The sequence below is a fragment of the Henckelia pumila genome, chromosome 1, assembly GCF_033568475.1.
Source record: "Henckelia pumila isolate YLH828 chromosome 1, ASM3356847v2, whole genome shotgun sequence".
NCBI classification, from domain to species: domain Eukaryota; kingdom Viridiplantae; phylum Streptophyta; class Magnoliopsida; order Lamiales; family Gesneriaceae; genus Henckelia; species Henckelia pumila.
The window spans coordinates 72,653,833-72,676,395 of NC_133120.1; the positions used below are offsets into that span (position 1 = coordinate 72,653,833).

General features: G+C 35.5%; 1 protein-coding gene across 2 annotated transcripts; it reads right to left on the reverse strand.

Moving 5' to 3' along the window:
• Positions 1–10,549: 10,549 nt before the first annotated feature.
• Positions 10,550–15,803, reverse strand: LOC140889859 (uncharacterized). 2 transcript variants are annotated; one of them, XM_073297603.1, is made up of 8 exons: positions 14,998–15,803; positions 14,599–14,722; positions 13,660–13,789; positions 12,556–12,592; positions 12,228–12,465; positions 11,866–11,970; positions 11,694–11,768; positions 10,550–11,223 (listed from the first exon to the last, which is right to left on the reverse strand). In XM_073297603.1, exons 1-6 carry the CDS (start codon positions 15,214–15,216, stop codon positions 11,879–11,881), a joined length of 840 nt encoding a protein of 279 aa, XP_073153704.1. In that variant the 5' UTR covers positions 15,217–15,803; the 3' UTR covers positions 10,550–11,223; positions 11,694–11,768; positions 11,866–11,878. The 2 variants fall into 2 exon arrangements, with proteins under 2 accessions (XP_073153704.1, XP_073153698.1); XM_073297597.1 differs by having other exon boundaries at positions 11,866–12,003; positions 14,998–15,793.
• Between the last annotated feature and the right edge of the window lie 6,760 nt (positions 15,804–22,563).

Below are 22,563 nucleotides of genomic sequence, written 5' to 3' on the forward strand. Positions count from 1 at the left end.
CCATGAACTGTCTTTCTTAGGAACTAACAAAACAGGCACAGCACACGGTGACATGGACTCACGCATAAAACCTTTATCTAAAAGTTCACTTACCTGTCTTTGCATCTCTTTTGTTTCCTCCGGGTTGCTCCTATACGCTGGACGGTTTGGCAACGCACTTCCGGGCACAAAATTAATTTGATGTTCAATCCCCCTCAAAGGTGGTAAGCCTTGAGGAAAATTCTCCGGAAATAAATCTTCAAATTCCTGCAAAAGAGAAACAACAGTGCTCGGAAGATTTCCGGCTATATCACTTGTGTTAAGGAGAAACTCCTTATAGAAAATCAACACAAGTGGAGTATGCACATGTAAAATCTCTCGCAACTCACTCTTTTGGGCCATAAATATTTTTTATCGGCCTCTTTCCTCTCAATTTCTTTTTCATATTTTTTTTTCTCAATCTTTTTTTCTAAGGTCATCTCACTTTTTTGTTCACTCTTTTTTTCGGCCTCCTCTTTCTTTTTATTTTTCAAATGATCCTCCAACACTTGCTTTGGAGTCATAGATAATAATACAATAGGCTCCTTTTTCAAGGTAAAAGAATAACGATTTTTAAAACCGTCATGTATCACCTTTCTATCAAATTGCCACGGCCTACCCAACAGAATATGACAAGCTTGCATAGGCACCACATCACACAACACTTCATCTACATACTTACCAATGGAAAATGGTACCACCACCTGCTTATGCACTCTCACCTCCGAACTATCATTAAACCACTGTAATTTATAGGGTTGAGGATGCTTTATAATAGGCAAACTCAACTTTTCCACCAGCTCATAACTCGCTACATTAGTGCAACTCCCACTATCAATAATAACACTACATACTTTGTTATTCACAAAGAATCTAGTATGGAATAAATTTTCCCTTTGAGTTTCTTCCTCCTCCTTTTGTTTTACATTTAACACTCTCCTAGTCACTAACAATTCTCCAACCACCGCATCATATCCCTCTTCATCGGGATCCTCCAACGCAGGCATAACATCATAATTCTCCTCCTCCTCACTCTCAGACTCAATATCACCACCAGAATTCATAATCATAATTTTTTTATTAGGACACTGACTAGCAATATGACCAAGTCCTTGACATCTAAAACATTTAATATCTCTAGAACGAGTATTAGTAGTTTCAGGTGTACCTTTACCCCCTTGTTTTGGTGCCTCCAATTTGGTGTCAAATTTTGGCTTGGATACCGACTTGTTGTCCTCCCATTTTGCAACGTTTGGACGCCAAGGAGTCGACGATCCTCCACCGATAGGAAGTCGACCAGCTCCTCTCCTCTTGAGCTGCTGCTCCACCTTCATGGCCGTCTGCACCATCTCATCCAAATCAAAACAGTGGCGAAGCTCCACTTGATCTTGGATTTTTCTATTCAAACCGCACAAAAATCTAGCCATTGTAGCTTCATTATCCTCCTCAATGTTGGCCCGGATCATCGTGGTTTCAAACTCCTTGTAGTAATCCTCCACGCTTCTTGGACCTTGCTTCAGAGTTTGTAATCGTCTGTACATGTCACAATAATAATAGTTAGGCACAAACCGCTTCTTCATGACACGCTTCATCTCCTCTCACGTCTCAATAGGCGGCTCTCCACACCTCCTTCTAGTGGTCACTAATTGATCCCACCAGATTAACGCATAGTCTACAAACTCAACCACTGCCAATCTCACTTTCTTAAGGTCAGAATAGTGATGGTAATCAAACACAAACTCCACACGCTTCTCCCATTCCAAATACGCCTCTGGGTCAGACTTTCCATGAAACGCTGGAATTTTCATCTTAATACTACTAATATTTTCATCCTCCTTACTGCACTCCGTATGTTTTCCTCGTACTGCTTCTTGCCTATGTCTACCCCCATGTACTCTTCTCTCTCCATCCCAATTCTCATCAAAACTCTCCTCATCTCCTTCAAAATTATTCCCCTTCCTATCTTTAATTTTTTTTTTCACTACCACTACTATCCTCCAATCTACTCATCCGCTCATGAAGAGGTTCCAAATCCGACCTCATCACCCTAGTAAATTGCCCCATCAATGCCTCCATTTGAACCTTGGAAATTCCTTGGTTCACACTTTCACTAGCATCTTTATTAGGATTCATGGTACCTGCAAGAAAAAAAAAAAGTTAGTAGTAAAATTCCTCACACAAGTTCTCATAGATCACTCCAAACGAATCATTCCAACACTCGTTTTCTTTCCACTCAAAATTTATGTAGGTTTTTGCTTTGTGTAAAAGTGAATCAAACTCTTAAGTTCACAACTTTTAGACGCTTGAAGATCGACTCTCGAAGATTGACAAAAACAAGAAGAAGAAATTTAGGGATGCTCGAATTTTGACTTGCACCCAAGGATGAACAAGAACGAAAATTGTCCACAAGTTATCTTGCTTCTTCTATTATTATTTTTTAAGATTTTTCGGTCTCTACTTTTTTTTTTTTGACCAATTTCAACTTTCTATTTTTTTATTTTTTTTTTTGAATTTTCCGAGATAACTTAAGAAGGGCGAAGAACGCGAAGAACACGAAGAACAGATAGTCACAAAGATGTGAAAACTTACTTGTTTCAAACCTTTGCTTTGATACCAAATGATATGAATCTTATGTATGAAAGGCAACACGATTTCAACGACTCGCACCTTAATTCTATAACAAAAGAATTCAAAGATTTTGTCCCGACTTTGAAACAAGTAACAGATTTTGGAATCTCCACCTCTAGTTGAACGTGTAACTAGCAACAGAGAATTCACGATAGAAACAATCAAAGATTCAATTAGACCTTCAAAGAAACCTGTCTTTGACAACCCAATTGAAAATCGATTGACAAACGCCACAAAGCTATGAAACTTTGATAAGTTTGATTTTGGGTAAAGTAAAAGCTTTGATAAAATTCTAGAGAGAATTTTGTATTGAATAATCAATAATCAGAAATTTTAATTGTTTATTAATAATGAATATTGTAGTATTTATATTACAACCCAAAATATTTAAAGATAACGCACAATAAATCAAAAATATATAAAAGATATCTCCTAAAGTTTCTTAGTAGGAATAAAAGACTTTAAAAATAGCATAAAATATCAAAATATGCATAATATCTCGCACACACACAAACACCTTTGGTGTGTGTAAAATACGTCGGGGCGGGCGCACCGCAGTTGCGCAGGACACGGCGCGGGCGCGCCGATGGTTCGCAAAATTCACAGGACACGGCGCGGGCGCGCGAAAATGCAGCGCGGGTGCGCCGTTGGTTCGAAAATAACAGGCTCGGGCGTGCTGTAGCTTCGACCTTGGGCTTCAATTTCTTCACTTTCTTGAACTCCTTTGACCTCCATAAAATTATAACATCCCCTTGTGACTTCAACATCAAAGATCGAAGTGCTTCCTTGAACTTCTGAGCTCGGCCTCTTGTAACTGGTCCTCTTGGTAACTCCAACGGATCCTTGGCCAATTGAACAACATGTGAGCCATCCATGTTCGCATCATCGGGTGGTGAGGAATACTTTGAACTTGATATTATCGGTGTAGCAGTGTAGCATCGTCGTATTTTTTAATCATCCGAGGTTCTCCTTGAGATCGGTACTTCCATCATAATCGCTAGTCCTCATCATCTTGAAACTGTGCGACGATATCTTGTTAAGGAACCAAGATCTTGGTAGAGATTTTGCCACCGCCTTAACATGGCTGACCTTGGTGCCATCAATCTCGTGACACTTCCTTTCTTTGTATCGCCTCTCAAGTCTCTCCTCCTCCTTTTTTTCCTTTACCTCGCTCTTAGTCCCAGACCCTGGGTACTCGGGTCCTCGGACTTTATTGCGCATGGATTGGTATCCTCCTCGGCCCTACCCCGGGTCCTCGGCTTCTTGGACCGAACTCATATCTAGGTCGGCCCTTACCCTGCCTTCTCCTTCTGTCTCGGGTCTACTACCCCGGATCTCCCTTAACGGGTCGGACCCGTACATCTACCTATCCCCGGGATAATGGAAAAACCGAGGTAACCAACAAGTTTATAGTACAAGCACTGAAAGTTCGGTTGTATGGTGTAGGAAAAGATTGGGTGGACAAGTTGGCCAGTGTCTTATGGGCATACTGAACCACGCCCAGAACAGCCACGGAGGAAACGTTGTTCAGCATGGTATATGGCTCCAAGACAGTGTTGTCGGCCGAAATTGGAGAGAGCTCGGCGAGGATTCAGGGCTATGGCAAGAATAATAGTGAGCGGAGGGCAGCAGACATAGACATGATCGTGTTCGTTCCAGGTGCAGCATCACGAGATAGAAACTATGTAAATTGAAGAATAAATAGACAGCAAGATTTACGTGAAAAAACCCCAAATAACTTTTGGGGTAAAAACCACGGGCAAGACCAAAATATTCCACTATAATATTTGGAGAATTACAACCTTTCTCTGTGTTTTCAAAGAGACACACACTCTCTTAATACAGGAAAAAACCTATCTCACAAATATTATAGAAATACACTCAAAATTACTTGAATTCTTTAAACTGAGAAATGAACTTTGTGTTGGGATGCTTTCTTCAGAAAGTGGGGAGCTCTATTTATAGAGCCCCCTCCGCGCACAAACATCAGAAGGAAATTCTATATAGAATTTTCCTTCTGATGTTTGTGCGCGGAGGGGGCTCTATAAATAGAATTTATCGTACATTTGGCTTTAATATATTGCCATCTACCGCCTCATTTGCCAACACTTGCTGCCACCTCCTGCCACATGCTGCCAACACTTCTTTTCTTTATTATTTTATTAATTGTTGACATTTCTCCCACTTGGAGATTTGATTGAGAATCAAACACATCTCCACATATCCTTTCAATCTTGCCATTCCCGCTGCTTACGTTTCTGCGAGGCCACTTGAGGATCTACACCATTCAAACTTCTCCGTGCTCACTGGCTTGGTCAGAATATCAGCTATGTTATCCTTCATATGGATCTTCAGCATGTCCACACTTCCTTTCTCTACTACTTCCCGTACAAAGTGAAATTGTACTCCAATGTGTTTAGTCCTGAAATGAAAGGCTGGATTCCTTGCAATGTGCAAGGCACTCTGACTGTCACAAAACAGAGGAATCTTTTCTTGTTTGTGCCCAAGCTCCTCCAATAACCTTTTAATCCATATTGCCTCCTTGCAAGCTTGAGTAGCTGCCATGTATTCTGCCTCCGTTGTAGATAAAGCCACAACTGTTTGCAGTTTTGAAACCCAGCTGACTGCACCTCCTGCAACTGTAAACACATAACCAGTAGTAGATTTTCTCTTATCTGGATCACCTACGTAGTCTGAATCCACATAGCCCCTGAGTGTAAAATCTGATCCTCCAAAACATAATGCAGCTTCTGAGGTACCCTTAATGTATCTAAGGATCCTCTTAACCGTGCTCCAATGCTCTTGTCCAGGATTTGCCATATATCGACTTACTGCTCCCACTGCTTGTGCAATGTCTGGTCTTGTACAAATCATGGCGAACATTAAACTCCCCACTGCTGATGCATACGGTACTCGAGACATCTTCATCTTCTCTGCTTCACTGCTAGGACACATCTCAGAAGATAACTTGAAGTTAATAGGAAGAGGGGTTAAAACTGGCTTACTATCTTGCATGTTGAAGCGTTGCAAGACTTTCTTCAAATAATTTTTTTGGGAAAGCCAAATCTTCCTATTGCTTCTGTCTCGGTGAACTTGCATCCCTAGAATCTTGTTTGCTGGTTCCAAGTCCTTCATATCAAATTCCCTAGCCAACTGTGTCTTCAATTCTTGGACCCGATCTTTGTTGGGGCCTGCTACCAACATGTCGTCCACGTACAACAATAAAATGATATAATCATCATCACCAGACCTCTTGAAATACGTACAAGGGTCTGCACTGAGTCTGTTGTACCCAAGGCTCATGATATAGGAATCAAATCTCTTGTACCAACACCTCGGCGCCTGTTTGAGACCGTACAGAGATTTGTTCAACCTGCAAACCAAGTTCTCTTTGCCCTTTTCTGCAAAACCTTCTGGCTGGAGCATATAGATTTCTTCTTCAAGATCGCCATGAAAAAATGCCGTTTTCACATCTAACTGTTCTAGATGTAGGTTAAACACCGCACACAATGCCAATACTACCCTGACTGTTGAAAGTCGAACCACAGGAGAAAATATCTCATTGAAATAAATTCCTTCTTTCTGAGCGTACCCTTTTACAACCAATCTCGCACGATACCGCTCCACTTGGTTATTGCCATCACGCTTGATCTTATAGACCCATATGTTACCGATAGCTTTTCTACCTCGTGGTAGTGTAACAAGATCCCAAGTTTTGTTTCTGTCCAATGCTTCCAATTCTTCCTGCATCGCTGTCATCCACAGGGATACATCCGTTCTTTGAGTAGCCTCATGGAAAATCGATGGCTCACCATCCTCTGTTAATAGACAATATGCAATGTTGCTTTCAGTGACATAATCTGAAAGCCAACCTGGTGGTCTTCTCTCTCAAGTTGACTGCCTCACTTTGGAAACCTCGGACTCAACTGGTTCTTGTTCTTCGTGCTCTGGTACTTCTTCACAAGAAACTTGATCTTCGTCTGTCTTATTTTCCACCTGAATGATAGTAGTTTCTGAATTCAGTGTGCCTTTGTCTCCCTTCACTTTATCTTCCTCGAAGATAACATCCCTGCTGATGATAAGCTTGTGGAAAGTAGGATCCCACAAGCGAAACCCCTTTACTCCATCAGCATAGCCCAAGAAGATACATTTTCTGGATTTGGAATCCAACTTCGATCTTTCTTGCTCATTGTACGAAACGTACACCGGACTTCCAAATGTATGTAACCGAGAATAATCAGCTGGCTTGCCAGTCCACACCTCCATCGGAGTCTTCAAATCAATCGCCACTGAAGGAGAACGATTGATGATGTAAGAAGCGGTTTTGACTGCTTCTGCCCAAAATGACTTTGGTAGACCCGCAGTACTCAACATGGCCCTTGTTCTATCCAACAAAGTTCTGTTCATCCACTCCGCCGCTCCATTCTGTTGAGGCATGTAAGCCGTCGTGAACTGTCTTTTGATGCCCTCATGCTGACAGAATGCATCAAATTCATCACTGGTATATTCTCCTCCATTGTCAGTCCTCAAACACTTGATTTTCTTATCAGAATCAAGTTCAACCCGCGCTTTGAAAACTTTGAAGACTTCGAAAACATCTGACTTCTTCTTGATTGGATACACCCAACATCTCCTAGAGAAATCATCAATAAACGAGACAAAGTATCTCGCTCCTCCTAGGGATACCATCGGTGCTTGCCAAACATCAGAATGAATCAGCTCCAATATTCCTTTGCTCTTGGTAGTAGACGTGCCAAACTTCAATCTGTGTTGTTTACTGGTAACACAATGCTCACAAAAGGGTAGAGTCACTTTTGTAAGCCCTGGCAACAGCTTTCGTTCAGAGAGAATCTTCATTCCTCGTTCTGACATATGTCCAAGCTTTCTATGCCACAACACTGTTGATTCTTCTCCCAAACCAATTGATGCAACAGCTAGTTTCGCCTCTTTGTGTGTTTCCCCCAACAATACATAAAGATTTTCAGCAACCTTTTTCGCCTTCATAACCACAAGCGCGCCTTTCACAATTTTCATGATCCCTTTCTCGATACGGGTTTTGCACCCAATATCATCCAATTGCCCCAAAGACAAAAGATTCTTTGTCAGGCCCTTCACATGTCGTACCTCCTGTATGGTGCGAATAGTACCATCAAACATTTTAATTTTAATGGTACCGACCCCAACGATTTCCAAGGCATGATCATTTCCCATGAATACAGATCTTCCTGAGACTGGTTCATACTGATCGAACCATTCTCTCCTTGACGTCATATGTCACGTCGCTCCTGAATCCATAATCCATGCATCACAAAATTTGTGTCTGCCTTCCGCAACCGTTGCTGCTTCGCTGAATAATATTTCACCACCGCCTGATGTACTGGCCACATTTTTTTGAGATCCCTTATCGATGCTCTTCATACACTCTCTCTTGAAGTGCCCTTTACCGCCACATTTAAAGCAGTAAATATTCTTCTTCTTAATTCTTGACTTGGATCTATCATATATGTGGCTCCCACTGGAGTCACGCTCCGTCAATCTTCCTCTCGTCATCGGTAAAGCCTCTGCTTGCTTCGACGTTGCCAACCTATCTTCCTTGTTCCTTCGACGACTCTCTTCTCCAAGAACCGCAGTTAAGACGTCGTCAAAATTTAAATTATCCGAAAGAACATTGTTGGTAACATTGATGATGAGCTGATCGTATGAATCTGGTAGACTTTGAAGTAGAAGCTCCGCACGCTCTTTTTCCTCTATTTTATGCCCCATAGACGTGAGCCGGGAAAATAGAGTATTCAGTGTATTGATATGGTTGGTCATCGATGAGGATTCCGCCATCCGAAGAGTATAAAGCTTTCTCTTTAGGAAAATCTTGTTGTGTAGTGACTTGACCTCGTACAATTTTGTCAGAGTATCCCAAATAACTTTTGCGCTTTTTATTTCAGAGATACTTGACAAAACTTCATCCGCTATAGCCAAGTGCAAATTGGCAACAGCATTGTGATTCATCTCATTTCACTTTTGATCGTCCGTGATGTCCGCCGGTCTATCTCCAATAGCTGCCAAGCAACGCTCTTTTGTTAGAATTGCTTGCACCTTCAATTTCCACAGCAAAAAATTGCTCCCATTGAACTTTTCTATCTCGTATTTTGCCGTCATCTTGACTACAAGAATCCTGCCTTATAAAATCTTCAAAAAATCTTTTCTGATGTGGAAGATCAGTCAAAGCTGCAACCACAGAGCATACTCAGAATTTTAAGAAATTTTATGCCAAGGCTCTGATACCACTTGTTGGTTCCAGGTGCGGCATCACGAGATAGAAACTATGTAAATTGAAGAATAAATAGACAGCAAGATTTACGTGAAAAACCCCCAAATAACTTTTGGGGTAAAAACCACGGGCAAGACCAAAAGATTCCACTATAATATTTGGAGAATTACAACCTCTCTCTGTGTTTCCAAAGAGACACACACTCTCTTAATACAGGAAAAAACCTATCTCACAAATATTATAGAAATACACTCAAAATTACTTGAATGCTTTAAACTGAGAAATGAACTTTGTGTTGGGATGCTTTCTTCAGAAAGTGGGGAGCTCTATTTATAGAGCCCCCTCCGCGCACAAACATCAATTTTCCTTCAATATTTATCGTACATTTGGCTTTAATGTATTGTCATCTACCGCCTCATTTGCCAACACTTGCTGCCACATGCTGCCAACACTTCTTTTCTTTATTATTTTATTAATTGCTGACAGATCGAGGAGATGAGAGAAAGAGCTCTGATCAGAATGGAGGCATATAGGAGAATGGTGATGTGTGCATACAATAAGCGGGTCTGGGTGCGGAACATTCATGTAGGGGACATGGTATTAAGGAAGGAGAAGTGGGAAAATTAGATCCCAGGTGGAGAGGGTCGTTCAAGATAGTCCAAAAGACGGCCTTAGGAGCTTATTACTTAGAAGATGACCAAGGCCGCCGTCTTAAGAGGCCCTGGAACGTTTACCAATTAATGAAATATTTTTCTTAAACATTTTGATAGTTTCTAGAATATTTTGTAGCCCGCGGACATAACTATTTTCATAATTTTGAAATTTTGAGACTTAAAAAGATCAATCGAATATTGAGATTGAATTGAAAAGAATTTGACGAAATAGTATTGAAATTATCATTTCTCATATCCATTTTCGTATTTGGATCGAAAATGAAATTAAATAAGAGAAAATCTTTATTTTTTTGGAATGAAGGTGGAAGAAATCTCTACAATTCTATTATAATGCAATATTTTAAATTTTTAAACTGAAATCCTCTCTTATTAGTCATCCACACAACTATCAATTCATGGATAAATTAAAAATTTGTTACCAAACAACCTAACCAAATTTGAATTTCAAAATAAATGTGGAAAATAAATTCGGTACACTAAAAAATCCATTTCTCAAAACTTCTCCATCTCTACAAACTTTTGCCCCAAAACCTACTTTTTCCAAAACAATACGTGTGTATTTACTCAGCTTGATAATTATAAGATGAGCTTATTAATCGAATCTCATTCATTGTTTACTTATAAAATATTAATTCCCCTCAAATCTCAAGGCCCGTCATTTAATCTTGATTTCATGAGATTTTTCATTTTTAATTAAATAAGGTATAACATATCCTGAAAAATATTTATAAAAAAAAAATCCACAATAAACCTAATCTACCCTTCTTCCCTCCCAATTTTTCTCTTTTTTTTCTATAACTTTGTTTATCAATTTTATATATTTTTAAAAAATACATATTTTTATACATAATAATTTTGATAACTGAAAATGACTGACATATGAATCAATAATAATTTACAATATTCAACAAAAATTATATGAATACAAAATTAAAAATAAGATTATTTAATCAAATGTGAAGGATAAAACTGTAATTCGCCCTGCAATCATTATTTCACTCTCAAAATTAATGATTCAAAGTAAAGATGTTATTGTTTATTCATCGTTATTTCACATCCTTCAAAACTATTTTAATAGTCCTAGGATGATTTATCAACATGTAATATCAACTCACTAAGTAAAAGCAGCCTAAGAATAGTGAGAGAGAGAAGGTTACAACAGATGAAAGGTGTCTGTTATTACATAAGACCTGGAACAACTTCTCATATCTTGAATTTGAAGCTCCAAATTATAAATCCAGATTTAAAGCAATGTCGAAAAAATTCCGAACTGTTATGCACAGAACACTGGCCGAACTTTCAAATACAATGCAGGATGCAACACTAAGGCCCCAGAGATAATCCACAAATGCAGGTACTCTGGATAACAAACAAGAATCCTATGTTGATTTTAGGATGACTTCTAGCGCATACCATTTAATTATTACACAGATGGAAGCCAGAAACCGATTCTGGCCGCCACCAAAAGTTGAAGATGAGCCTCTGCCAGCTAATCCAGATGGCCGGCAGAGTACAACAGTTTAGATGATGATACGCGGGACGTTGAAGGAAGTGCAGCCTGCACATCCCAATTTACTTCCTACACCATCAGGGGCGACTCGGGCATTGAGTTCTTTGGTGAAATTGACAATATAAGGCCTACATATATTGAACAAATAATGGATGAGAATATGCAAATTGAAAATTTTCAATAATGTAAATACGATGGCACAATTTGGTGACTCGTGATGAGGTGTAAATAAGATACTAGCATACCAAAATTATTAGTGTATGTTCATTTTCCCTAAGCCATCAACCTTATTTCCATTTAGATTAAATGGGATAACAAGATCATTGAGAAGTTAAGAGTGATAATACTAAGAGGGTTCAAATATGGCGGATATGTATGACAATTTACAGGAACCAAAAGTATTTGATGTGCCCTTTCCACGTCTCTCTCTTGGAAACCAACACACCCCTTCAGAACATTTGGAGTAAGAGCTTCTCAAGCAGATGATAAATTTTACATTATTATGAATAGTTCGCCATCCCAATTTGAGGCAGACTGCTGAAGAGATAGTACTGAAAATCATTACAAGTAGAAAGATGTTACAAAACTAGTTAGATACCTCTAGAATGCAAAGGAGATGATTTCCAAGGCTAGACTGGAAGCCTTGCCACTCGAGTAACAGTCCTGCTGCAATCTAAGGGTAGATAAAAAGTCAGCATAACTAAGTAATAAGAATATCAAGGAAATAATGGCAAATGAAAAATGTATGACAATAGGCGGATGGGACTTGCCTAGATCAACTCTTCACCCAGCTTTCGGGTCCGAGCCGCTACCCTCTATGAACTGAGGAGAATGTGCAGGTAGTAAGAACTGTGGCTGCTGTGGAATACGTGCACCTGATACAACCAACATATTTACCGCAGGGCTTCCTGTTCAAAGGTAAATTTAAACCACATTGTTCCATGAAAAACCAAATAACATGTGCCATAGATGACATACAGAAAATGCCGTGAGCATAAAATTCTGGTAAAGAACAAAATACTTGACTGCAAATCATTAGGAGTGGTGGCGAATATATGCTTTCTAAGTAATGAGATCTGAACGAGGTGGTAGGAATTCTGTTATTGACGTCAAGGGGACCAAATACATGTACCTGAAGGATACGACACTGGAATTGTTGGAACAGGATTAGTTGTCACTGAATTGACACTAGGCCCAGTAAACTGCGATATCTGATGACTAAGCATCGCATATCCTGGTAATGCTGTATAACTATGACTTCCAGGAATCGCCTGACTCAGTTGGCTGTAAGGAAACATGGTTGTGTTAACTGCTCCAGGTACACCATATACGTGAAGGTTTTGCTGACTTCCGTAGGGATTGTAAACTCCCTTTTAAGACAACGTAAGAATGACTTAAAGAAATATTAGAATAAAGATATTAAGAAAACCTTTGGAATCAAGTTTCTCAATGCTACAGACCTGATAATAAGTATATTCTGGGCTATAAGCAGCATACCTGCACCAATTCAAAGGTTTAAATGATTAACTGTGAGCGCATATTGAACTAGAAAATATACTCAATTTAAGCAAATAAATTCTGTTTTTGGCCATGAAATTTTCCAGATAGCATGTGCTATGTGATTAAACAATTATTTCTCGCATACCAACAAATATGAAGAATTCTCCGTCTTCGACAAAATGTGATGTTCTAAAAGCAAACCATATACAAAAAACTAAAGAATGAAACTTTACAATCAATTGAGGCAGAACAGAAATTGATTCTAGAATGCTTAAATTCAGGCACAATAACGGTTTCCGCCATTTTCAACAGTTAGGTCTATACGAAGTATGAAATATACGGATGTTGATCGAGCCGTGACAAATACGGATGTTTGAACACACAATAATTTAGATATGCCAAACGTATACAATCCTAGATCACCACATCATATATATGGGATAGGGCCATATGTATCCATGCATAAACTTAATCATCCATTCTCCTCTTATCCAAGAACCATAACATTAGTTGCAAGAACTTGTAAAGACAATTATTGAATCCGGGAAATCCTTCTACTAGAAGATACCAAGTTACTTTCACTAAAGCAGATTTATATCAACATGCATGCATAGCACTGCAGCTTATGTCGTGATAACGGGAATCATATGACAGCTGGAATCATCAATCACGTAATTATCACAAATACAAAAAAAGAAGAAAGCAGAGAACAAACAAATAGACCTTTTTTAACAGGCATGACTCTTCTCAGGGTATCAGTTATTTCATTTTTTTACACAATAAGAAAATATACTGCAGCATTCTTCAAGATTTGTCAATGTGAAGTAAAAATAAGACTAATGATCATGTACCTGCAAATTTATGCTATATTCATGGCTCATGCATTGTTTATTATTGTTCCTAGCTGCTTTTGAACTATTGCGATACGATGAACCAAAAAGAAATAATGATGCAATTTTAAAAACAATACCAGGAGTCTGGATGTGGATGGTAAAATCAAGTTTCACAATCTACAAAATTTAAAATACCATGCCCGTAAATTGCTACTATGACAAGTATCTTACCCATATGGAGAATACACCGAGCCTTGTTGAGCACTGTAAGGGACAGCTTGCTGGTAGCCAAAATTTCCCATGTAATGACCCCTAGCAGCTGGCAGAACTCCAGGATAAGGTGATGGAGGTCTAAAACGTCCTATGATAAACAAATGCAGGAAAAAAAATTATGATGTGCATGGCAACAATCTTGAAAAAACTACATTAAAGTTGCAGTCGGGTTTACTTGCTTCAAATTAAGGACTGGTTCGGCAAAAATTTTCCTTACCTTTCCAATTTATACAATCTGGATTGACAGAGTCGGTCATCCTAAAATTAGGGTTCATTCCACTAGCATGCTCAAAGAATCCGATTAAAGACTCAAGTATGATGTATGGAATTTTGTGTCAACCGAGTTTTTCAGAGGATGTCCAGTCATTAGTTTAAATCATGTTTGAAAGTAAGAATTAGATTTGCGGATATGAAAATACTTAATAATAAAAACATAAGTTTCAAAATAACAAGCGGAACTCATAACAAGAAAGGTATTCAGACTACAAGAGATTGGCTCATTTAAACATAGAAGGTAGCTGATTAAAGTTCTTCTCACAGCAGTAATGATCATTATACCAGTGCTATCTTGTCCCAGCCATGCTCTAACAAAATGTGGACCAAGTCTGTGAGTGGTAGCAGTGCAGGACTGAAAACTTACGCATGAGTTGGAAGATAGCGAATCTGGAAGAGTACATTATATTTTTAAATTGGAAAATGGGGACATGTAGTCCACCAGCAACATTTTCGAGTCAAACTGCTCAAGAAGTACCAGAAACACCATTGATGTTAGGCCAGCAAGTGAAGATTAATATCTTTCACAATCAGTAGAACACTCTGTCAAATAAGATCCAAAACTGGAAACTCTAGGACATTCCCACATCCAACGTGATGGGCACAATAATTGAGGTACATTACCAAGAGGAACTGCTGGCCTAGGTCTCCCAAGTGAAGCTAAATTACAATTTGCTCGCCTGCCATCAATAATTGGACTTGGATCAGCACATGCTCTTCTAGCTGACTCAGGTTCCCGGAAAGTCACCTAATCTCCATACAAACACCATTTTAAATAATAATCATTAGATCATCCAAATTTCCATCTCACTAGAAAATCAATCAAAGTTACTAAAGCAATAAATGGTCGGTCAAACAGCAAGAATTTGGAACTGCAGCAAAATGTCCAAGAAACTAAATTATGTTGGATCTTCTTAACTTTTATACAAACTTCACACTACTGCAGTACAAACAAAAGAAATCGATACAAAGTAAAACCAACAAAAAAGTCATGGTATTTCTGAATCAGGACCAAGAACTCACAAAACCATAGCCTTTTGATCTGCCGTTGTTGTTGTCTTTGATGACAACAGCCTCAAGAATCTCCCCGAACGGTTCGAAATATCGTCCCAGGGTCTCACTCTGAGTCTCCCAAGCAAGCCCCCCAACAAAGACCTTAGTAAAAGTGGTGTCACCAAACGGAGAATTCATATACTGAAATCCACCAGGACCCGTTTTAGCTGGTTGCAGCTTATATGCCATACTCACATAAACACTAAAAAATGGGTCTTTTTTCCCGGTTCGATCGTAACAGAAAACAGGAAGGGAGAAAAACCAAAGGGGTTCTAATCAATTATCTACACAACAGGGAGGAAGGCAGCGATTCAAGTGATACTAAAGCGCCGTCTCAACAAGAAAACCCCAAAAAACTCCTGAAAACCATTGACACAAGCATATATTTTTATTATTAACAAGAAATTTAGAACAGAAAGGCTGATACTGAAGTTGGATCTTGAATTTACAAAAAAGGGTGATGGATCGAACAAGCACGAAGATCAAGGAATAACAAAAGAAAAGAAAGGGAAACACAAGCCTAAAATTGAAGCATGGAAATAGCAACAGAAGTGGGTTATGATCAGCTGTCGGAAAATTTAGCTAGAGAACGTGGATATCGACCACCTTCATTATTACATTTATTTTTATTTTATTATTATTAAAAAAACAAAAAAAAAAATCTTGTATAAAATATCAATAATTTCCCAGCATTCTAGTGGAATCTGCTTTTAGGTAGTGTTTATTTCTTTTGTTTTGACCTTTTAACAATCTGAGAACCCTAGCGGTTAAAATCACTTCATCAATCTTCTTCCTTGGCTTCTGGATATTCGACAGCTTTGGTCAAGATTCATTCAAACCCCCATAGTTCACTGTCGGCGAAATTCACATTTGCTTGCATCTAAGGTCATTTCAAGCAGTGTTTCAGTTGAATATGTTGATTTTTATAAATTAATTAGATAATAATTTTTCGAAAGACCTTGACCCCGTTTGGATTTGGTTGACATTTTTTAAAAAAAGCATTTTTTTAAGCTATAATTTTTTGCTTTTGAAAAAGCTCTAATTTTGACTTTAAAAAGTGTTTATTTAAGCACTTTTTTGGTCAACCAAACACTTTATTAAATAAAAAGCACTTAAAAAAGTATTTTTTTGGCCTAGCTTTTGAAACCAAACGACTTGTATAATACTATAATTCCATCAATACTACTAAAAATTCAGTAAAAATACAAAAACAACTAGTATAATTTATTAGAATGTGATTTTATTGTTATTTGAGTACAATGAATATTATTTATTTAATAATTAAAAACAATAATCATCTCTTATTTGTTTTTATAAATATACATTTATATAAGAGTAATATTCAATTTGATAAATGAATTACTGATAAAATGTCAAATTGGTACATTAACTACTGAAAATGGTTTAATTGCTACATGATCCAACTAAAAAATCAACTTTATCCTTTAATAAAATTGTTTTTTAAGTCCAATTATTTTTATTAAATTAAACTAAATCGCATTTTATTTTTCAAATTAATTTTTATTTATTAAAAGTGTAAAATTAAATTTATATTAATTTAAAAATTATAAGGAATAATTATCTTACTATTTTTATAATATATTTATATTTTATATATGCCTAGCAGCCGATTTGCTTCATCAATAGAGTATGGCCAGACATGATCCAGCTGCGCAAGAACAATCGGCAAATGTTAATGCAGGAAATCTTACATGGAAATTGGGAACGACCACCATCCGGAGTTATGAAATGCAACGTGGACGGAGCAATTTTCAAGGAGATGCAGATGATTGCGGGTGCAGCAATTATTGGAGATTCTGATGGTGAATTTATGATGAGTCGGATTAGCAAATACCAAAGGATGATTGAGAATCGAGAATGTGAGGCAAGGGCATTGCTTGGAGCTCTACTTTGGGTGGTATCAATGGAGCTACAATATGTCATTTTTTAAATAGACTCAAAATCCGTAGTCGATGTCGTTCTTTCAAATTTGGATCATAGTGAGTTTGGAACACTTATTACTGACTGCCGAAAGCTTCTCTCAAAAGAATTAAACTACAGAGTTCGGTTCGTTATACGACAAGCGAATGTGGTCGCTCATACACTAACTAGTGCGATCAATTCTTATGTTAGTCCTTCTGTTTTCTATAACGCTCCTTCTTTTATTTATAACCTTTTGATTCAGGATTGTAATGACTTTGCTTTAGTTCAATGAAGTTTTGACTTGTTTGTCCAAAAAAAATAATAATATATTTATATTTTACTCATTAATAAATTATTTATTAATTTAATATATATTTAAATTATTAATAAATATATAATAATTTAAATATTAAATGATTATCCATTTTTTTAAGAATTGATATAAAATTATACAATAATAAAACCACGCTCGATATATATAAATTATAAATACGACTAAAATATATTTATTTTGATAAAAAAAATAAGAAAATAAATATTTATTTATATTTAAATTTAAATACGAGTAAAAAAATATAAACTTAAAACTTTTTAAATCAAGTGGAGAAGTTTTAAGTCATTAAAATCATGCAAATGGAGACAATGAATATTAGTTTTTTCATGATCCAAAACTTTAATCTTGAACATTTTTTTGAATTTTCAACATAACAATACTAAATTTCGAAAAAAATAAAATGATGATTATGTTTGTTTCAACTTTTTAAAAACAATATCAACGGTCTCGGGTGACATATTTATTTTATTGTATTTTTATCAATATATTACAATATTTTTTGCTGTATAATTTGAGTTAACAACTATTAATCATGATATAATTTTAAATAAATATGATTTTTTACAAATTAATCAATAAATAACCTTGAAAATGAAATTATGAAACTAATAAAAATTTAATAATAGTAATTGGATTTTAAAAAAAAAATTAGATTAGAAGGTGTTTGGTTGTGCTTATAAGCAATGTTTTCATAGCCGGACCGGTGATCGAACCGGTCGACCACCAAAAAACGATTCAACCGGTTTGACCGGACGGTTCAACCAGATTAATAAAAAATTAATATTATATTTATTTTATATAGTAAATAAATTTTTAATATATTTATTATTAATTATTTAATTTATTTTTTTAGGGTAATTATTTAATTGATTTTACTAAAATTTTATCATAGTATACTAGTACATAATCTCCAAAAATCAGCAATATATATTCTAAAATCTTATTCATAAATCATAATTAATCAGCATCATATCTACTGCCTATTTTTGTTCATAAATCACAAGAAATCATCAATCATATATATACCTATTTTCGAACAACTCCAACATTCAAATTCCAAATATGTAATTGAAAATAAATAAATAAGCAAACAAGAAAACAAGACCCGTCTGCCACAAATATAATTCATATCTCCAGACTCCAAATCATAACTAACACTCCAAACTTCAAATTTCAAAGGCCAAATTTCTAATTGCTAAATAACTAAATAAATAAAAAAACAAATTTCGTATGCCATAATCCATAGTTCAATAGATGGTAGCGACAGAAAATAGATGTCAAAAGATGTCCAAATATGGTTTCAATCTATCATTATCTTCGACGGACAGCGGTGTATAGGGGCGGCAAAAGCGGCAGCCTTGAAGAGCAAGGTTGAGAATCGAGAGAAAGAAGAAAAATAGGGGAATGGCGGCTTCAACTCGTGCAATCGAAATGCTGAATATGGGAATAAACAAACGAAACCCTACATCTTTCTAATTTTCATTTTTTAAATTTTATTTTTTATAGTTTTTTTTTAAATATTGATAACCGGCCGGTTTACCGGTTTTTTCGGTTCAAACCGGTTTTTTTCCGGTTCGATCGTATTTTCGGGTTTTAACATGCACCTGGACCGGTCTGGCCGTCGGTTTTCGGTTGAACCGGCCAGTTCGGTTCCGACAACACTGCTTATAAGCACTACAAAATAACTTATAATATATTCAAATTTGTTTGGTAAAAATTTTGCCAAACAACTACTTGACTTTTAATTTGATCATGTATCAATTAAACTATTTACAATAGTTCATGTACTAATTTCATATTTTATCAATAGTTCGTGTACCAAAATAAATGTTACACATTTAAATAATCAATTTCTTATATATTAATTCAAAGAATATGATGCGAGTGTAGGTAAATCACAATAAATTTATGTGTGCTTAAATTTATGTTCGTCGAAAAAAAATATTTTTTAAAATAGTAAATTATTAATTTATCGATTTATTAATGTATTTATAAATTAATAAAATTTCATGGACCCAACATTATTAATTTATAAAAATTTTAATATATGTGTGTGTGTACACGCGGTCGGTATTCACAAGAACTGCATGCATGCTTACAATTTGTTTGTGCAAATAATTATTTATAGAGTTAATTAAATGATAATTTGGTGGTCTGTCCCAGGGCTGACAAAAAATATCGAAATGCCGTCATACCGCTTTTTTTGTACCGAAAAAAAACCAAATATATCGAAAATTTCGGTATATCGTAAATTTCGGTACGGTATAAGATTTTCGAATTTTCGGTATTTCGGTATACCGAAAAAAAATCGGTATATACGGTATCGGTATGATACCATGTATACCGATATTTTTTTAAAAAAACAGTATAAAAAATCGGTATACACGGTATCATATTGATACCGTACCAAATTTTGGTATTCGGTACGGTATCCGTATGGATTTATGTCATACCGATGTCGGTATACCGAAATTTTCGGTATGGTATCGGTATCGAAAATTTTGGTACGGTATGCGGTATTGGGTACGGTATGCGGTATACCGTACCGAACCACCCCTATCTGTCCCTAAACCCAAACATAATTATATGCTCAATCCCCTGTCTGAAAAAAAAAATTGTTTATCTTGGGCCCACATGTTTTTTTTCCGAATCAAATTCAGTACAAAAGTTTGAAAATATGGTACGAATACATGATATTTGAGTATCAACTGTTTCAAATCTGATACAAATGTATGATTTTTGAGTACTCAAATATGTAAACTAATATTGATATTAATGACACATTTGTCTTCTTTGGATAAAAATCGGTACAAAATATCAGAAATATCAAATACGGTACTAATATATGATATTTGATTATCAAATGTGTTAGATCTGATACAAATATATGATCTTTGAGTACTAAAAAAATATTGATATTAATGACACATTTATTTATTTACATGAAAATCGGTACAAAACATTAAAAATATGGTACTAATATATGATTTTTGAGTACCAAATGTGTAAGATTTGGTACAAATATATGATTTTTTAGTATTCAAACATATGTTGCAAGTTCATATTAATATAAAGATGTTCAGGTTTTACCCAAAATCTTATTTTATATCCCCGATCTTGAACAATTAGTGCTCGAATATCATGTATTTGTATCATATTTTTAATGTTTTGTACCGACTTTCTATGATTTTAGAGTACTCAAACATATATTGCAAGTTCATATTAATAAAGATTTTCAGGTTTTATACTCAAATCTTATTTTTTTATACCTGATCTTGAACAATATTTAATGCTCGAATATCACGTATTCGTACCATATTTTCAATGTTTTGTACCGAATTTTATCGGAGAAAAAATATGTGAGCTCAGAGAGTTTAAACAACTTTTTTTTCTATTGGGCATGTATTTACGTTTGGGTTCAGGGACTAAACACTAACTTACTCTTAATTAAAACTACAAATAATTATATCAAGAATATTTATAATTTATTTAGATATTTACCGAATATAAATAAATAAGAAAATTTTCATTAAATATATGTGTATTTTTTTCGTGAGATTGTGATAATATTGTCATGTGAAAATTAATTTATTTTAATGGAATGAGAGTATTATTGATATTAAAAATATTGGTAGTACCATTTTCATATATAGCAAGTATTATGTGGATATAAATAAAAATATTTTCGTTATAAATATTTATAATCCAATATAGAAATTAATAAAACATTAAAACAATTATCCAAACAAAAACTAATTATGCAAGTACACAAGTCACAACACGTACACAATTATATTAGTATAATTTACTTTTGAAAAATGAACTGTTCCATGTTCAATAAATGCACTTCGTTTTTTAGATAATAAAATCGTCAATAAATATATATTTTTTTACCTATATTAGGTAACTTTACGAACACACATAATAGCTTGCATGCTCAACTTCTATTTTATTTTATTTTTGACCCGCATTTTACCATTCGATGCACATTAAATAAATCACTGAGCTAACACAATACCTTAGCTTACAAAACACGTTAACCATATAAATTGTATCGCGTTCATTGGTACGAGGATTAAACTCCACCATTTGATCAAACACTCACCTACTTTACTAACTCGAACAACCCTTTGGAGGGTCACGCTTAACTTTTATTATCTATTTCTATTTATTAAAGATGAGAGGTACATACCAATTGTTTGACCTCATGGTATTTTGAATAATTCCGGCATAACTTTGTCGATTAACAAATTCTTGAGCTTACGCTTTATAAATATTAGGCCTAATTTTATTTTTGATTCAAATACATGGAAATACGGTTTGGCGTTATGGATGATATGAATAAAAAATATGTACAAATATGATACAAATATGGATGAGTAATATATATAGATGAGTAATAGGTTGTTTTGTATGTTTTTAATTTTGTAAGATTATTATGTTTACTATTATATAATGTCTTCATTGTTCTTGTTACTTGCAAACAATTGTAAGAAAAAGAGCTATATTTGTATTTCATCAATATCATCTTAGGACAATCATGTCCTCATCACATAAGCTAAGAATGATATCTCATCTAACCAATATGCAATAACATCACGGACCACGCAATAACACCACGAACCATGATATATATGAAATTAAACTAATTAACCAAAAAAAATAGACAAACATGAGAATGAGTAAACAATTATTACTCCTCTCATTTGCACCTGTCATACCAAAAGGTACCTTGGAAAAAGTAAAGATGGAATCGAACGAGACAGTGGGATTCGAGCTCGGGACTCGATCTGTACTGGCGTCCGTGCACACAGTATATTTTACAAAAATAATTGTATATGAAAGGTTTAAATTAGCGTGTATTTTTTTGACAGGAACTAACTTGTAATTTTATTAATTTGTTATTTGTAATTTTATTGAAATGGAATAAAAAGAAACCAAAGTAATCGTCAAACAGTTAAAAAGAACGATGCTGGAAGGTCAATTTTAAATAAATATTTAAATTGATACAGAACACAACTTCCTAAATTATTCAATATATACATACACACAAATAGTTAAAATTTAACCTCTTGAACGCAACTTGAAACCTTTTTTTAATTCTAAGAATCTCTTTAAACCATTCAATTTCATATTTTACAAATCTATTTTCGTCATACTTCTCGTCTCATATCATTTCAATTTCAAAACTTGTGATAATTTTCATTTCAAAATTGAAAGTGGAAAAACATTTTCTATTTTGTTACGGATTACACGCATCATGTATACCACCCGCTGGT

What these genes read in the sequence shown, in the direction of transcription:
- LOC140889859 (XM_073297597.1), bottom strand. Translation starts at nt 15,216, where the DNA reads ATGGCATATAAGCTGCAACCAGCTAAAACGGGTCCTGGTGGATTTCAG. An exon ending in TAGGCCAGCAGTTCCTCTTG is followed by an intron (nt 13,790 to 14,598) that starts GTAATGTACCTC and finishes TGTTTATCATAG; the next exon opens with GACGTTTTAGACCTCCATCA. An exon ending in TCCAGTGTCGTATCCTTCAG is followed by an intron (nt 12,004 to 12,227) that starts GTACATGTATTT and finishes ACCTTTGAACAG; the next exon opens with GAAGCCCTGCGGTAAATATG.